This window comes from Zychaea mexicana (genome assembly GCF_025766255.1).
Source record: "Zychaea mexicana strain RSA 1403 chromosome Unknown BDB00scaffold_55, whole genome shotgun sequence".
In the NCBI taxonomy this organism is placed as follows: domain Eukaryota; kingdom Fungi; phylum Mucoromycota; class Mucoromycetes; order Mucorales; family Lichtheimiaceae; genus Zychaea; species Zychaea mexicana.
In genome coordinates, this window is record NW_026516718.1 from 172,709 (window position 1) to 190,569 (window position 17,861).

Here is a 17,861-nt window from a genome sequence, read left to right on the forward strand (position 1 = left end):
TTTTTATGGGGGTTAGGGTTTAGTTCTAGTTAATAAGGAGAACCACAATAGCGTTTTTTGCTCTTTCTTTTGTGTGACTTATAGAACCAAACAGGTCGTCTTGACACTAATTTTTCTTCGAGAATGCAATTCTTCCTCTTTCTCACCTTTTTGTCTCTTTTTTCTCTGTAGCTCTTGTTGGGCCCCACCCCTTCCCACTCGTTGTTCCATATTTTTCATTCACTCATTCATTCAAGTCCTTTCGTTCTTTATCAACGCAATTTTTCATTCTTTTTAATCTTTGACGCATAATACCAACCATCAACAAATAACTCTTTCCAATCGTTATGGCGTTCGCCGTTCACCGACTTATTCAAAATCGATTTATTCTTTCCACCAGCATTCTCGCAATTGTAAGTGCGTGAATAGGCCAAGAAAACGTCGGATTCAGAGCGGTGATTGCTAAAGCTATTGAGGATCTTGTTTTAGAGCGGGTGGATCATAGCATTCGCTGGTGCAGTTTCATTGCAAACACTGTACGGCGCATGGTGGGTCGTGGTCTATCAAGCTTTCATCGTCGCTTTTAGCTTGTTGCTGTTCATGTCCAACACAATGGCTCAGTATAGATTAACGGTAATAGCATCAATTACATCTTGCATACGATATTAATCGACAAGTATGCATTCATTGATTTTGCAAGTCAGATGCTGATGGCTGTTCGTCTTTCATTATGTCCGCATCTATATCAATACATAGTTCCTCACGTTCATCGCTGCTAGCATTCCACTGCTCACCATACAGGCCGATTATGTGATTCAGTACACCAAACCATCAGTTCCAAAAGATCCAGCAAACGCTTACGCAGCTGGATATATAATTCTTGTTTTTGTCCAGGTAAAGATTGATTGATTGATTGAGTTTGACCCGTAACAAATAAATTCACTTACATCAATATAACGATATTGACTAATTTATTCCCTCTTCTTTTGCTGCTCTCAATTACAGTACCTATGGGTGATCGTGTTTGGTAGCGATCCAAACAGTTATCTAGGAGCCTTTGGCCGAATTGTAGACGATGAACAGCCGCAACATCAACAAGCAAGCTATCATCAGCAACAACAAGCATCTATTGAACAGCCAGTCTACTTGACAACCGAAAAACATCTGGACGACACAACAGCAGTTATGGATAAACGCATTGTGATGCCACCATACCCTACAGCAGCCCCGGTTACAGTTACTCCAACAGATAACACGGCGTACTCTCCTGCTACAACCACCACACCACTCCAGCAACAGCCACAGCAACAATCTTCACCACAACAGCCGACCCATTCCGAGTATTTGCCACCGGCAGTTGAATACATTGAAAAAGTCGAAGCACTCCATGCGTGTAAGTCTTTTTTAGCTGCTGCTGCCGATTGGTTAACACTGCGACGCGATTGGTTTGCCTAATTATTTCTTTGGCTGATACATAGATAAAGCAAACCAGGAGGATCCAAACGAGCTGAGCTTTGAGAAAGGAGAAATACTGGAAGTCGTAGATAGAAAAGGAAACTGGTGGCAGGCCCGCAAAAGCAATGGCGCGATTGGCATAATCCCAAGCAACTACGTAAGTGATAATTAAATAGATTCATTGCCTTTTCCTTTAAAATCAACATCGCAGACGATGTGATAGAATTTACCAGCGACAAATTCGTACTAAACAATAACCAATATATTATGTATCTTACTTATAGTTTGCACCACCAACAGCTAGTAACAGCAGTGCTGGATCTAATTAGTAACCAACCGAGAAATAGGTTACTGTATACCACTAAATCTTTTAACGACAAGATTAATACTTATTACCGCACTATATTTTATCGCCCTCCACCTCCATTAAATCCGTTCATATATGTTGTTAAATGATTATATACAACTACTGCTATTTTGTTCTTTATCAACCAGACACTAGACATTTTATACTGTGTGTATGCATTGTGTCACACTCATAGGTGCGGCCACTACATCAGGTATCTTGTGCATGTATGGGGCTTAATAAAAAGGCTTCGCATGTTGAATGTTTTTTGCATACCTTGGCTTACAAACGCGTATGTGCTCTCTATTACACTACACGTAGAGCCATAGATTCAACCACCCAAAAGTACTAGTAATACTGTTTCTCGCATACTTGTTGTGTAAAGTGAACGGAAATTAGCAAAAAGGTCTCTACTTTGCTTCACAGACTGTATGATATGAAGTTTCCTTTCGATTATTCAGCTCACTATATCATCGCGCATATCTCATTTTTCCATTAAACCTGTTTGAGCCTTACAAGGCCTTACAAGGCGATTCTAGGCGTCCGAAAGATATCGAAAGATATCGAAAGTTATCGAAAGGTGTCCACTTTTCTCTGTTTGTTAGTAATCTAATATAGCAAACCTTGTTGCCTCAAAAAGCCTCGCGGCTTAATCACATCACTATCAAATAGCTATCATATTTCTGTAGTATAAGCTTTATTGATATACAATTTGACGCTACACTTATATTTTAACGGTTATGTAAGAAGCTTTATACTATTAGAAAGAGATGGATTTGATACCCTTTGCACCTGTGTAATGTACCCCAAATTTAGACGCATCAAGCCTCGTGGCACCTATTTTCTAATTTTTAATAAAATAACTGACAATGTCTTCGGACAAAACAACGTCAGGAAGTGTTGTCGTGCCGGAGAACAAGTTTTAGATTTTTTGTAAGGATATAGGAGCGGTACGGGTACCCGTAATCTGTAGTGTGTTGTCCACCAAGGTTTTTATCAAGCTCTCAATTATGCCTACATCACCCACCGTTATCGATAAATATATTGTGATTCGTTGGTGGCTATTTTAGGACATCTCGTAAATTGATTAAAGCTTCTCTTCTGACTAATCTGTTGTTATGCTGATTCCTTTCGTTTAATGCGTCTTCAATGTATTGGCGCTTTCTATCGTAGAAATTGCGCAATCGCGGATCTGTACAGTACTCTTAAACATGCTTTAAGTTCAGTTATAAGTTTCCATTAAGGTATCTGTAAGTGAGGCTTGGGAAACTGTTTCGCAGCATAGCATATAAGCATGGATAGAAAATCGGGGGTGCATTCACCCATCAGACATATATATTAACATCCAAGAGCACCTTACGGCTAAACTTAAACAAGGAAGTCAAGCTGTAATAATGCTATATTAAGTCTGCTTGTTCGATAAAAAGTGCAGCAAAGGAATCTACTCTGTGTCTGTTTTTACAAGAACGACACGAAGATGCTCCGTTTCGTATCTTTTGCTTATCGATACCGTCACGGAAAACTGCAGAAGCAAGGGATTTTGAATGTGGCTATGGATGTACAAAGCTCACACTCATGTAAAAAAATGGATTTTGGGGAAGGTATAATCATGCTCGGAGGTGGGGGCTGTGGACCTATAATTGGGGAGAAGTAGGGAGAGAGGATATAATTTCTTGTTGTCTTCTGAATGTCTAACCAACAGGTGGGTGAAACCGTTGCTAATGTCATCTATATCACGAGACTGATTTGATCATCAACCAGGCAGCAACAGCCTTATTTGCTCAGTAAAAAACTAAACGATATATCCTGATAAACTATTTTTATCGTAATAGAGAACGTTCATCACCTAATATACCGCCGACTATTGTAATAACATAATAATCACTGTGTCCCATCAATTATTACTGCCGTCACCATCATCATGAATCGATCACTAAGCATCAATAATAATCAATCATAATTAAATGTGAATACAATAAAAAGCCAATTCATATGGCAAGCCACCTCATTGGCCGTGCGTCATGAACCTAAATTTGAAGGGTACCCCACGTCCTTTTGTCTGTGATACGAACGGCACATTTTTTTCGCTGTAAAAAGGCAGGGATGGTTAACCTCTGGTTAATGCATAGTGCGTACACTCGCACCAAATGCCAAGTCTAGAACTTGATAGTAAGCATCAACGAACATGCCCATGTGTGTTTGGCTGCTTGCTATATGTCTCACACACTAATACACATGTGCGCATGCACTAGCGGACAAATAAGTTTTTCACAAGGTGCTTCCCCCGGAGGAAAATGAAAAAAAAGGGCTGACAGAAGTGCCACGGATGATTCTTGTATTACGATTGGTTTTCTGTGGGTCAGCAGTAAGCCCCAATGTTGTGCAGCAGGCAACTGCAAGCAAAATTTTATAACAAATAAAGCACACCACGCTCTCTAATGGCTAATCCTGCGAGTAACAAACAATATAATCAACTGATAATTCGTCTTATAAGCACCCACAATAAACAGAAAAGCATGTTTTCTATGATGAGACAATTCGCCACTATGAAATGGATCGCCACTTTTTCAAAGATTGTAAAGGTATGAAAACACGTGTGCCCCGGATTTATTTTTGACGGCGACACATATGCTCTGCTTTTTATGGAATTTCATCAGTAAGGAATATACTATATGATGGAAGAAACGGTTTGTGCGACCATAATAGAGGAAAGATTGGGGGTATACAAGGTTTAGAATAACAGGGTAAAAAAGATAATATGAAAGAGGAAAATTACAAAGAGAATTGGTCTTGTTAGATGTGGTGGTATACAAAGAAGAGGATGCTTGTCGGGGATGATTATAGTACTTTAAATGCGCGATAGAGAGGAAGGAAGAAAGGGAAATAAAGAGGTGATTGAAGTGTATAAAATATATTGAAAAGTTTTTTAGCAGGCCATCGAGGAAGGTGCAGACCGTGATGATGCTTGTGGCCATGCTGTAGTTGTCGGTGGTCGTAGACTGTCATGATGGTGATGGTGATGACGATGGTGGCTCCAGCTGCTTACTTCGTCGTTGCTGATAAACTCTGGAAACGAGACGTAGGTTTTTTCAAACTGGGTCAAGCTAGCGTTAGCAGAATCGGTGATTGCCTGAGCAGTGCAGTACTTCTCGTTGGGAGTTAATGCGGGTTGGTTTGAGGTCTGTTGTTGTTGCTGCTGCTGCTGCTGTTGTTGTTGTTGTTGTTGCGAGTCGAAAGCGTTGGCGATCGAGTGAAGCCACTGAAAAGCGATCTCGCGAAAATGCCGTTGATGCATTGTTGTAGATAATGGTGATGTTATTAGCGAGTAGTGGAAGAGGTGGTGCTGGTGTTGGCAGAAATGACAGGAGAAGGAGAAGGAGGAGAAGAAGAAGAAAGAGATGAAGATGCTAGTAGTGGATGCTCGTAATGATGGATGATGATGAACTGGAAAAAAAAAGAAAAAAGCAGTGAAGGAATGATGTGCAAGAGGGGGGGGGATAAATAAGACCGATTCCTTTTATAATGAAAGGCGGATAAGCCCGAGCCTGTCATTCGCGTGGTACGGTTACTCTCCTCTGAAAGGCAAATACCACAGGAACAGCCATATTTGGTAAGCCAGTACACCAACCTCATTACAGTATTTGGAGTACCCAATTATTGAACAAAGCAGGGAGAGGGTGAGTGAAGTAGCAACAAAAACAACAGGGTCAATCATCAGGATTGTTCGTTTTCTTGCTGATCAAAGTATTTTTGAACATTCTACTATATATATCCACTTAATAAGTTGATAAGTTAGTAACCAGGCAACACCCGGTCTCTAGGCAACAACGGCCTGTAACTGTGAGGTGAGTCGGGAGGTCACCGAATGGGCCTCTATTTAGATCGCTCTGTGCGGAACCAACGTGGCATCGAATCCGCGGTGGTCCTCAATCTTTTTGCGTGTGTACGACCTGGCAGGTGTCACATGGATCTTCCCTCACCCTTCTCTGGCTGCTGATGGCTGTGTGAATGTGTAAACAATCAAAGTTTTTCCTTTTTGTCTTTTCTCTCCTTTTATCAGTGAGACTCTGTATCACTCTTTGTCATGATACCACTCTTGTTTGTCGCGAGTCATACGATGAGCATGCGTTTTTTGTTAAACGCAAGAAAGAAAGAAAAAAAGAATGAAATATATTGCTCCTCCTGCCCGCAGAAAACTCAAAAGTATACATACTCGTAAAGTGCTAAAACATAATGCTAAGACTCAACGCTCCTCGCAGAGTGTACCCTGACCACAAAGGACCCAGCATCATTATCATCATCATTGTCATCAACAACAGCAAAAGAAATAGCACATCTTTAGGTTTTTAATGAGTTATTTAAGTTTTGCTTTATAGCCAACTGACACGGCACACTGTACACTACTTTGTAAATGTATTATAAACGCCCATTTCTTTTTACAGGTCCCCATCAATGGAATATTCACAACCATCTCGGGCCACAAACTGGACGAGCTTATCCAATTAAAAACTGGCCTCTCTTGTTTCTTTTTGCTCTTCACTCGTTTCCTTTTTTTAGCAGCATCCACCCTGTTTCTGCTCATCGGGTGTCTGTGATACCAGAATAGTTTGACCGCCTGTAGGCTTGATGGCATTGTTCGACGATTCCAGTGCTTTGTTGGATACAATCCGGTAGATTTCTAAACGAGAACTGCGCGTTAGTCCGTTGCTGCTATCTTCTGTTTCCCTTTTCCGGTATCCCGCTGCCTGTTGCTGCTTATCACTCCTACTCTACCTGTCAAAATTCTTTGGAACGATAACTCAACGTTGGTTGCGTCCAATGCCGAAGTCTCAATAAACGATAAACCATTCTCAGCTAGAAGCAGTTTTAGTACCCGCGCTATTTCCGTTTTGCTAACGACATAAAAGTATTTCATGCTCACCTGCAAACTGCTTGGCTTCATCAGTGGGTACAGCTCGCAAGTGGCGCAAATCGCTCTTGTTGCCGACCAGCATAATCACGATATTTGAATCAGCATGGTCCCGAAGTTCTTTCAGCCAACGTCCGACGCTTTCGTAGGTCGAGTGCTTTGAGATATCATACACCAACAACGCCCCCACTGCGCCGCGATAGTATCTATTTATATTGCGCACACATATGCGTTACACCGTGCAGATCCACTTGTTGTCTTTCTAAATAAACCGCTCTTTTCCTCCTAATTTTACTTACGCGCTGGTGATCGCACGATACCGTTCCTGACCGGCTTCATTATAAACGAATCAATACCATTTTGTGTAACCGACACAGCCCGCGTCGCTCAAAAAAATAAAAAGCAAAAGACAAGAGTCTCGGCCAGAAGTGACCCTCCACTTACCAGTATCCCAAATCTGTGCCTTAATCACTTTGTTATCAACTTGAATACTACGAGTAGCAAATTCGACACCAATGGTACTCTTGGATTCGAGGTTGAACTCATTTCGCGTGAATCGTCCGAGAAGATTGGTCCTTTTTAAAAGAATTAGCAAGCGTCAGTATTACTGATGAGCAAAATGGGCCAGAAGGGAAAACAAGGGAGGTAGTGGTGGCATTAGGTGTACTGGTCGTAATGGCAGTGGTGATAACATACTTTCCAACACCGGAGTCACCAATTAGAACAACTATATTAACGCTATGAGTTTTCCTTTTTCTTCCACTTAACACTTCCTTGTTTCTGACCCTCAATCTAGTACCTTTGAAAAGATAATCGTATTCATCGTCTCGGCTCATTTTGTGGATTATTTAACAAGGTTCAGTAGGAAAGGAAAAGCAGCTGTTTTTCCGGGTTGCAAGAAAGTAAGGTTAAAGTAAGCAATTTAGTAACCCCGCTAAAGCAGTTGTGCGGTCCTTATCACAGACGAGTCGATCGTTAGAAAAAAGCCTTGAAAGCCAGGGTTCGCTCTCTTTTTTTCTTTCCGTCAAGACAGCATGACGTGACATCAGATATAAAGGAGGTGAATGCTTTCAAAGGTACTTTGTTTGCTGGAAACACAGTATTATTTGTTGCATCCTACTGTGATGCTCAGATGATCACCTCCCACCGCACTACGCAGATAGAAACAGTGCATTATTAAGGTTGCCCGAGAGAAAAAAAAGGGTAAGTTGCTGCTAATGAAAGCTGCTGCCTCTTGCTGCTTTTTTCCTTGCCTCCTATGGCCGAATGAAAGAGTTACGTGGCATCAATAGAAAGGATGTGTATGTAATTTTCGTACTACTGGTTCCTTCAAGACTTAAGATTTAGGCAAAGTTATACAGATGGGACAAAGTGAGTTTGAAGTCCGAGTCGTACGCAATAACAAGTGTTGGGAAGAGCCAGTTATACCTCTCCCGCTTTAGAGCCACAAACCTTTCCAGATCTGACGCGAGCAAGGATGTCCCTTAGGAGGCAGGGTTCACATCAAAAGATTTTAGTCTATATCTTCTCCCGTCTCTTCGTAGTTAGTTTGCTCAAAAATTTTCGCTGATCCGAGCCCTCATCTAGATAATAGTAGCAGATAAGTCTTTGTTTGAATGTCGAGAAAGACGTTGAACTGTGACAATCGACGACATGTGCTGATTCTTTTTGGATGCATTGCTGCATATGCAAAGCTTGGATGCGATACAGAAATTAAGTAGACTCACACATCGTATGAATAAATGTTTGCTGTCAGTCTTATCCGAACAGATGGATGAGAGCTGAACGACAAAAATGCATGAATTGGATGTAAAAAACCAAATTACTTCTTATATATAGGTTTCTGTCCAAACATCGCAGCAAGTTCGTCGATTTCTTTCGTCAATCCGCTATAAATTATGCCGCGCAATAACCGCTACAGTAGCATTTACGGGATATACCGATCACAGTTGATATCATTTTGTTGTACCTATAGTTATCATCCCACACTCGAACTGCTGTCGTGAAGACGTTGCATCATTCGCCTTGACACGTGTTTCCCATGAGTGCAGTTTACTTTAAATCCTTTATTATAGGTCGAAGATCGATAAGTAAGCTTTGGAACCATAAGCGCGTACAGCCCTAATGACATCGGTTCACTCTCCTCTTTACCATTTTCAAATATATACGCACATTTACACATGCACTCCAATGGTATTAAATAATCAGCAATGCCTTTCTTTCTTTTACTTTCGTTGAAAAAACAAAGTTTCTACTAGATACACAGGCTAGTTTATTTGACCTCGTTCACAGAAAGAGCTATAAAAATTAAGGAGAAAATTCATGAGTAACCCGCCGTGCTTATTTCGCATAAATTTAAAATTGATATACGTACTGGGGGGAAGCGACTGCTTAAGCTTGCCAGCCTTTTGCTTGTCGTTGACGACAAGGGTGTAGAGGTAGCGGGAGCAGCGAACCTTGAACTTGACAGAGTCGGCGTTCTTCTTGATGCAGGCCGCTAATTTAAGTGTATACCACCGTCAGTTTAATCCTTCGAAAGGCAGATTCCTCACAATAAGTAAAAGTAATGCTTACACTTGGCATCCTTGCGGCGAGCAATTTCAAGGAATTCCTTAATGTCTTTGATTTGCTTAGGCTGTTTACATGTAGCAATAATTGAAAGAATTAAAATCGTTAATAAAATTGTACTGCAACTAATAATGTCCCCAAATGGATTGCTCCCCGGCGAGTTGAACGGTTGTTATTTCGGTTGAATCCATCGTTCCATCTAATCATCCATCCGATCCATCCGTTCGTCGTCATCGAGAAGCAATCAATTGGTGATGTATCGTAGTATCGGTATGGGTTGGGCTGATGCACGTTACCATTGCGATTCGCTTTAGCAACAAGAGAGAGGGAGCCTGCAAGTAGTGTGCGGACCTTTTCGATATGGTACGCTGCTTCCTAAACTGAGGCAAGCTGGATTTCTGTGGACATACACAGCCAATGACAATGCTAGAATTTTGGTGCCTAGCGAATGTCTTCACTGAAAACGTGCATTTCCTTACTTCTGCAACTTCCTTTTAATCAATACCCGTATTAAAAATAATGAGACATTTTTATTCTTTACAACGTCACTCCCAGCACTGGAAACAAAAAGAGAGAGAGAACTGCATATACTTCATTGGAAATCCCAGATATCGGATGTCGTTCTTCAAAGGCAAAAGTGAACCTAGTAGTTCTTAAATTTAGATTATTACAACTAACAACCAATGCACTTGGTAAAAAAAGGATATTGATTCTACTGTATTACAATAGCCACAGTGGTGGTCTGTTAGTTTTTCTATGTACACGGTATTGTGTGACCAAATAAACCAGCCATTCTTTAGCTGCAGGGGCAGCAGTGCATCTAGATCAAGATCATCCTTACTGCCTTCATAATGTCAATACACGAACATGTATAATTTTGTCTATATCATGTTCGGCGATATGCTAAGTCACAAATAAGTGGCATCTGCTAGTGAATTGATTGAAACCCCATAGTTATTGCGGCCAGAACTTATAAAATTGTAAGTGATGAAACGAGGAAGCCCCATAGAAATTACCGTGAGAGTTGAGCGACAAATGGCACTTTACGAACTGTGTTGCATATTCCGCTACATATTATGCATACACCGAGAAAATTATTGCTGGGAGATATTTGAAAAGCTCCAAGCTGGGGAGGTCATCTTCAGTTAGCTCGTGGCTAACAATACTGATGCATTTGTCGGCACTGTAAGAAGTAAAACTATACAGTTGGTGGTGGAGCGAAACTTTGACCTGAATGACTATGATTAGCGGCAACATTCTCGTCCTGCTGCATTGTTATTAGTAGCGTTACTGACATCGTCAGTGAATTTAGCCAAGCGTTTTTTGCAACTAATTTGGTAGCGTCTGTAATTTGGGAGGTGAACGACTGTGCCTCGCCGCCACGATACATATGAAGATGTGTAGATGTCTTCGCACTATGCGTGCTGGTATAATTACTTTTAATTCCCCCTGGCGAGCTTGCATGGTAATGTGTGGCTCATTGACTTATTTAGGAAACAACAGTTGATGGGCAACTTGGGTGGCACCTGTGGTAAATAAATATAAAAGCATGAATACAAGATACCTCACTATAAAAGAATTCTCTTCAAATCTATTAGGGTTACATTCTCGTATATATATAAATCTTTACAGCCCATATTTACAATCATTTGAATAACAACAAGCTCATATAATAATCATGCCAATGTGCTTAAGTAAACTTGAACCCGTTTTACCCAAGGATGATCGACATTGCAACATCTGCAACAAGAGTTTCACACGCCGCCGAGATCTAAAGCGCCACATCCGTTCTAGCAAAGCCCACAGAAACAAGGACATTGCCAACTGCGAATGCCCCATTTGTGGCAAGATGTTTACGCGACCCGATATTCAAAAAAAACATCAAGCCAACAAGAGCTGCCTCGGTCGACTATTCAGGATACTCCGGGATGCAGGAATGGTCATACCACAAACCGATATCACTGACGACAATGCTATGGTTCTGTATTAGACACATTCTATATCCTACATTTTTCCAACACATCAAGTCAGCACTGCTAGATACAAGATACATATACTGTACTTACTTTGAGCTACGACAGCGGAAGACATAAAAAATATACGAGTACAATAAGCTCTCACGCTCAAACCAAATTGCTATGCTACTGTACCTTTATGCCTGATTCTTTTGTCCCTTTATGTACGCTACTTTTTCCCTCTAAATATGTTTTAAAATCTTAGCATTATTCCACAAAAATGTCTTCATTTAATAAAGCATCAGTCTGCAAGAAGAAGTCTGCCGCACATCACCATGATACAAACTCCAAATCATTTTTCTCATATATAACATTATCTTATTATGATGTTAAAAGCAAGATAGTCATGTTCTTCACCCCTTAGTATAACAGAACAGCTGCCAGAAATTTTGGATCAAGATACGTACATTGTCGTTTAAGTCAACAAATACACGTGGGAACCTTTTGACAGCAAGAGAGGACGAGGACCGGGAGTATCTCCCTTATTGTCTGTTCTCGATGTTCAAACACATTCTCTAGGTAATAAGTAAGCATTACCCTTTTCTCTAATATGCATTCTCTTTTAAGTGTGAACTAGCTTCTATGTGGGGTTTCTTCGGAAGAGAGCGATCGATCCAAAGTAAGGAGAAATACGAGAAGAACGAACCCAGCAGTTAGCAACACAACGATGCAAAATGTGCATAAAAGGAATACATAGTGTACGTGTGTAAGTAGAAGTGCCTTTGCTAATATTATGCTGTTTAATTAAACATCAGATGATAAAATGGCAAATTTGGGTACCAGCGTGCTCACACGAGACATTCAGCAATTCCAGGTAAGCTCTGGACAGCAACACCGTTATAAACGTTACTCATTTCTATGCATTGTACCACAATCTATGGTTGGAATAGTTGTTGCCACCTCGGTGGCACTTTCGGTGAAATTTTGCTATTAAGCATGGTTATGTGATTGACGGGCTACATATACGGAGTCTAGCAGTTACCATCTCATGGAAGGCGGGTACAGTATAATACATCTTTGCTAGATTGATGTTCTGTTGTTCTGGCGTTCGAGTAAACTGTTTTAGTAGCTAGGGCTGTTACAGGCTACAAACGCAATACAATCAAAAGTTGCCAAAGATTTAATCTCGTTTATTTAAACGCTGTGCTTCTTCTCTCATGTCGTTTAAGGCTTGTAATACGAAGGGGATCGTAGGAGTTTACTGTACTATGAACTAAAAACCCGATGCTGAGGAAGCCTATGCATGTCCGCCGACCCTTGATTGATCAGCGTAGCGTTTTGCTGCGGTGTTACATAATATTGTGGAGTACCTGAAGAAATAAACCCTGAATCGGTGGTGTTATTTTTGGAAATATGAGCAGCCCTCTCGACTGCAAGCACCCGACATTATGGTGACCACGATCACTGCTCGCGTATCCTTTTCTTCGCTCGGAACAATAAGTTTTATAGCTATTAGTGGAGGAGGGGGCATTAAGAAGATTATCATAATGACGTGTTTGTATGATGTCTTTTTCGATTTAGGTGTCTTGCCGCTTTCAAGAAAACAAATGAGCAGTATGTTCTTCCAAAGCCCATTTGTCGAATAAGTAGTAGGTGCACTGGTTATTTTAGGGAGCAAAAGAGCGATTAGAGTTTTTGATCGCTAACAATCACGGCAGCGCATCGCCTTCCTGCATGAAAATGCACATCAATGGATCAGGGTTATTATAAGGCAGGAGCATCTAAAATTAGATCTTCTTACCATATCTTGACTGGACTCTATTATTGTTGGCAGGACCCTGTGGCATTTAACTCACTCTCGCAGTTCAGCGGCGAAGATCGGAAGATGAATACTATTTTCTTCAGATAAAACTTCACATCAAATAAGTTACACTCAACCCCTTCAAACCATTTTCTTCGCAGCATTCAATTAATTTATAAATTAATACCAACAAGTAGTGATAGAATACAGGCAAAATAAAGGTGTATAAGTAACAAATGCAGTCTGGCTACATTATTGTGAAACAGGATGATAAACGCTAAGTCTGAAGACTCGAAAGAGCACAGCTTTCAATGTTTGTTCGCAGTCAGATGATTAATTGCTTTTGTCAGCTCCCTTCACGCATTCACATAGCTATATTTCTGTTGAGTAACTGTCGAAAGTGAATATGGGAAATCACATGACATGCTTAGTTCATGGAACCAACAGTGGCAGTTTTATAGTAAAGCGCTATTACAATAAACAGTTACAAGCTTTCTAGATAAACGTCATCATCTTCATCTGATCACCCAGCAACGAATAGCAAACGTTGAACAGAGGACAAAGCATCATAAAGCGCCCTAATGAAAGTAGAAAATAGTTTCCAGTGTTCTGTGAACAGCCTTACTATATCAATGAATCAAGAAGAACAAACCAAGTGTTTGCTTATTCAGAACAAAAAATTGAAGTTATAGCTATACCAGAGCAGGAAATAAGAAGCATGCATGGCGAGCTATTGTATACGATCTACATCAATCACACTGGTCAGAGTATTTTGCAGTACAAATAACAGCAGCCAACATTACCATAAACAAATGCCAGGTTTCTCTCTAGTCCGAGAGCCGAGAGCCGTTAATGATAAGAACATACCATCAATAAACGCCTTTTTCTTTGTCACACAGCGTAACTTGTTTTGCATATGATGCATACTTAAGGTATATAAGGGCGCCTTCTTGCAGAATACAATTAGAACCTTCGTTTGTTTGATAAACAGGAAAATATGACGGATGTAGTATGTATAGCCAATGACCGTGTGCCACGGGATGTGAGAAAGGGTGCACGCATTAAAATTGACTTTTAAACTTCTTAATATTTGGCGTCTTTCTTTTTGTGCTTCTCATTATATAGCCAGTCACTACAATTGTTTCCTTTATCGTAGTACGTGCTCATCGTCGTTATATAAATGTCCGTTAAGCAACTCTTCCACGATAAAATCGAACACTGGACACTGCCTCTGAAAGCCAGGATGTAAATAAGTTTGGTTTTATTTAAAAGCTCATATCACATCATGATGAATATAATTTATGCGCCGATTGCCTTACAAGAATAATACATGAAATAAGAGAGTGTATGCGCCTATACATGATCTGTGGGAATACATCTTTGAGGAGATCTAAGCACTGCTACATGCTTTGACTTTTTTTTTGTGCCTGGAGACAGCATCTGCGCGCGAAAATGATCGTCCACACAGTTCGCAGAAATACGTTCGATATTGCGCGTGTTCTTTTGTTGTCTGCAAATGCCGTCTGAGATCTTGTGGCCTCGTGAACGTCCAATTGCATATAGAACATGTTGTGTTTTCGTTTGCGTGCTTGGTATCATTGGCTTTAGAGGAGCTATATGACGGCCGATGGAGCAATGTTCGGCGTGTTGTGGAGTTTGCTATTGGTAACGGGTGTGTTGAATGAGTGGTTCTGTGCAAGGAATGGTTCGAGGCGGATGCTCTTCTCGGAGATGAATCGAAAGCTTCAAGATATGACGGGCAGCTGCTGCTCATAATGTAGTTGTTTTGGCAATAAGTGTTATCCGAGAGCGACAATAGCAATGACGTTATCGATGCCGCGTCGCTGGTAGTAATCGATGATGCCGATGAGCAATGTTGGCCGTTAGGATGTGAGGGAGAGACATCTGTAATTAAACAAGTAAACTGCTCAATAAATGTATTGGGTAGCATCGTCCATTGCTCGGCATGGGATGTGTTGTGGCAATAGGCGTATTCCAAAATCCGTCTAAGTTCGAATTCCCATTGTTGTATTGATGAGGAGGGATTGTTGTGGATGCTAGCATTATCGCTCATTTTCAAAGGAATAACAGTAGACAAGGCGGATAAAAACGAATGGTGCTAATAAACAAGCCTGTGAGAACACCAATAACGATAGCACGCGAATGTATAAAATTTATATGCAAAGGGCTTATGGCTATAGCTTACGCGTATTTTGGCGAGAAAGGAGTGGTATTTGACAAATGATACAAATGTTGTTAATGTTGTTGCACGTCGTGTCGCTTTTATATGTCCGCAATATATAGACTCACAGATTGTTTGGAGTACCAAAGGGGAGTGAAGATACCGTGGCAAACCCTATAATTTTGCCATTTTGAGTTGAGCACCCATTAGGTATAGTCTGCTGCAGATGCACGCATCTTCAGATTTTAACTCTCTTTAATTTTTCTCCAGCATCCCCATTTGCTATTTACTTATCAAAATGCTGTTACCTAACTTGCTGTTTTAGCAGTCATCTTTAAAACATGTATTTCTTGATGGACACGTGGAATAAAGATAGTACGCATAACAAGTATGATGGCATGCACAATCCATGTATGTTTACTTTTGTTCAAGAAAAACTACTTTCAGTTGATCATGTATCTTAGGTCATTAATTTTTGTTCTGAGATATTAAAAACGCGTATCAAGTCCATGCATTTTCATTTATCGTGAATAGACTTAAGACATTTTAGGAAAACAGCATAGTAGCATAAATACAAGATCGTCATAATCATTTGGTTGACAGTGCGTGGTGCTATATTTCTTTACAAAAAAATGGTCATCATGTCAAGTTATATAGCTTTTGCAAAAATCAAAGTTTTTTTCAAGATACATATGCACAATATTGTCTTATGATTGGAACGAACAGAACGAGGAAGTCGGGTACATATATTGATATCGCAGGCAACAGCAAATATAGGAGACAAAGAGCTTTCTTCGCTCCTAACCAGAAAAATCACTACCTCCTTTTACTTTTGTATTATCTTTGATAAATCTACCTTGTTACGTATATCGGTTTTGGAAATGTTATGCAGCTGACTACACATGGAGACAGGAGCACATGTTGTTGCCAATAAAGCATACCAGCTAGGAATGATCAAATTTGCCTTGCTGCATTCTTTGTCTGTGACGTGCTTGGATTGATAGATATACTCGTATTGCTTGCAAAACTCGCTAAAACGAGCAATGCTATTTTGCTTGTAGTACATAGTACCGGAACCAATTTAGAAGATGTTTTAACAGGTCATTACGAATTTACCACCTTCAGCAAGAAGCCCACAGCAACAGAACGAATAGGGTAGAAATTACACTCTCAATACAATATCAGAAATATCTTGGTTTTTATTAGGGTAGTAGTCGTGACTATTGTTAGTGTGATTATTATACACGTCGCGATACATTTGTTTATCTAGTGTTTATCATCTTTTTATAATGGGGCAAGCATAATTTAAAAATATAGAGAGTACATGGATTATTAACAGCTATGCTAAGTATGTATAAATCTATCTAAAGTAACAAGGCGGCAACACCTGCAGCAGCGACGGAAACCATCAAGCTACCCATTTTAACACTGTTTGCAGCAGATTCGTCCGTCGTTTCTTCTGATGAGTCGCTGCCGGAGGCTGAAGCATCGCTACCGGAGGCTGAAGCAGTGGAGCCACTTCCACTGGCACCAGCGCAGGTATCACTGCTGTGTTCCGTGTACCAGGCGCATGCTTCAGTATGTTCACGGTTTCCATAGTCTGCTTGATCATCGGAACTACAGCTCATCATACAAATGCCGGATTGGGTCATGAACGTGGTATAGGTTGGCGTTCCCTTCACACACTCGTAGGACAGTGATTCAATATAATTGGGAGAAGTAGGATCGGTGGTGTAGTCAGACCACATGGCACTGCCAGCTTTCTGTAACATAAAAAGTAATAGTGCGAACTTGTTATTAGTAACGAATAATAATGCAACTCTAATTCATTATGATTGCTTTTAAAAGAGTAGCAATAATTCGCTTACCTGTCTGCAGTTGCTAATGCATTCTGGGCCCGCCGTAACGTTATAGGATGGATTGCAGTCAGCAGCGGCAGCGGATGCTGCGAAGTAACCAAGGACAATGACGACAGATGATGTGATTAATTGCATATTTGCTAGCTTTGTTTGTTTGTTTGTATACGAATGGATGGTAGCGACATATTCTTTGTTCCATTATATATTAGAAAGCTCCCTTGTTCTCCGATCCCGCGGTGATGGGATCCATCCCTGGTATCCGGGATCAAGTTTATCAGATCTGTCGCTTTGAGTCGTATTACCGAAAAGTGGTACAAACTTTTTTCTCCTTTTGCGGAGACACCATGGGTCCATAATTGGTGATTTTAAACATTCGAAAATAAGCGAAGTTTGGTTAAAAAATATAATGTCTGATTGTAATGTCCAATATCCATTGTTAATTTTTGAAAATCATTAAAAGTGACCTTTTGCTGCGCGATTATGAAATGAACTTCATGATCATTGCTTTAATTATCGCATTATAGGTGGGTGGAGGTAGTAAAGCCAAATTATGCTGAAGAAGGAAAATTACCGCCGAAAGGGCTACTTGCTGCGTATAAAATTGACTTCTGCTTTTCAATTAATATTTGGTATTTTCGCACGGCTCTCACATGCTTCTCCTCAATAAAGTCAAATTCAGATCTGATAACGAGCAGTCAATGCCCGCAAAAAAGAGGTACAATGGTAACAAACAACGCGTCGGGCATGGAAGTACAAAAACTGCCTCTTCGACGTTTACACAAACCCAGTTAGCCGTTACGTGTTTCA

At 40.5% G+C, this 17,861-nt stretch overlaps 6 protein-coding genes across 6 annotated transcripts; 2 read left to right on the forward strand and 4 right to left on the reverse strand.

The window, feature by feature from the left end:
* Window positions 1-99: 99 nt before the first annotated feature.
* On the forward strand, window positions 100-2,062 carry BDB00DRAFT_977947 (uncharacterized protein). The gene is made up of 6 exons (XM_053129946.1): window positions 100-392; window positions 469-612; window positions 736-873; window positions 985-1,372; window positions 1,458-1,591; window positions 1,719-2,062. The coding sequence occupies exons 1-6, from the start codon at window positions 327-329 to the stop codon at window positions 1,761-1,763; spliced, it is 915 nt and encodes a 304-aa protein (XP_052977970.1). The 5' UTR covers window positions 100-326; the 3' UTR covers window positions 1,764-2,062.
* Window positions 2,063-4,706: 2,644 nt separating this feature from the next.
* On the reverse strand, window positions 4,707-5,075 carry BDB00DRAFT_874084 (uncharacterized protein; the record flags this gene model as incomplete). The annotated part of the gene is made up of 1 exon (XM_053127178.1): window positions 4,707-5,075. One exon carries the CDS (start codon window positions 5,073-5,075, stop codon window positions 4,707-4,709), a length of 369 nt encoding a protein of 122 aa, XP_052977971.1.
* Window positions 5,076-6,092: 1,017 nt separating this feature from the next.
* On the reverse strand, window positions 6,093-7,525 carry BDB00DRAFT_912495 (rab11 protein; the record flags this gene model as incomplete). The annotated part of the gene is made up of 7 exons (XM_053128673.1): window positions 6,093-6,458; window positions 6,554-6,634; window positions 6,702-6,895; window positions 6,989-7,022; window positions 7,134-7,264; window positions 7,386-7,416; window positions 7,489-7,525. 7 exons carry the CDS (start codon window positions 7,523-7,525, stop codon window positions 6,334-6,336), a joined length of 633 nt encoding a protein of 210 aa, XP_052977972.1. The 3' UTR covers window positions 6,093-6,333.
* A 1,210-nt stretch (window positions 7,526-8,735) lies between these two features.
* On the reverse strand, window positions 8,736-9,588 carry BDB00DRAFT_831804 (60S ribosomal protein L38). Its single transcript, XM_053124157.1, has 4 exons — window positions 9,554-9,588; window positions 9,264-9,324; window positions 9,064-9,186; window positions 8,736-8,987 (listed from the first exon to the last, which is right to left on the reverse strand). Exons 1-4 carry the CDS (start codon window positions 9,554-9,556, stop codon window positions 8,962-8,964), a joined length of 213 nt encoding a protein of 70 aa, XP_052977973.1. The 5' UTR covers window positions 9,557-9,588; the 3' UTR covers window positions 8,736-8,961.
* A 1,347-nt stretch (window positions 9,589-10,935) lies between these two features.
* On the forward strand, window positions 10,936-11,247 carry BDB00DRAFT_874087 (uncharacterized protein; the record flags this gene model as incomplete). Its single annotated transcript, XM_053127179.1, has 1 exon — window positions 10,936-11,247. One exon carries the CDS (start codon window positions 10,936-10,938, stop codon window positions 11,245-11,247), a length of 312 nt encoding a protein of 103 aa, XP_052977974.1.
* Window positions 11,248-16,559: 5,312 nt separating this feature from the next.
* On the reverse strand, window positions 16,560-17,189 carry BDB00DRAFT_766657 (uncharacterized protein; the record flags this gene model as incomplete). The annotated part of the gene is made up of 2 exons (XM_053119607.1): window positions 16,560-16,958; window positions 17,064-17,189. The coding sequence occupies 2 exons, from the start codon at window positions 17,187-17,189 to the stop codon at window positions 16,560-16,562; spliced, it is 525 nt and encodes a 174-aa protein (XP_052977975.1).
* Between the last annotated feature and the right edge of the window lie 672 nt (window positions 17,190-17,861).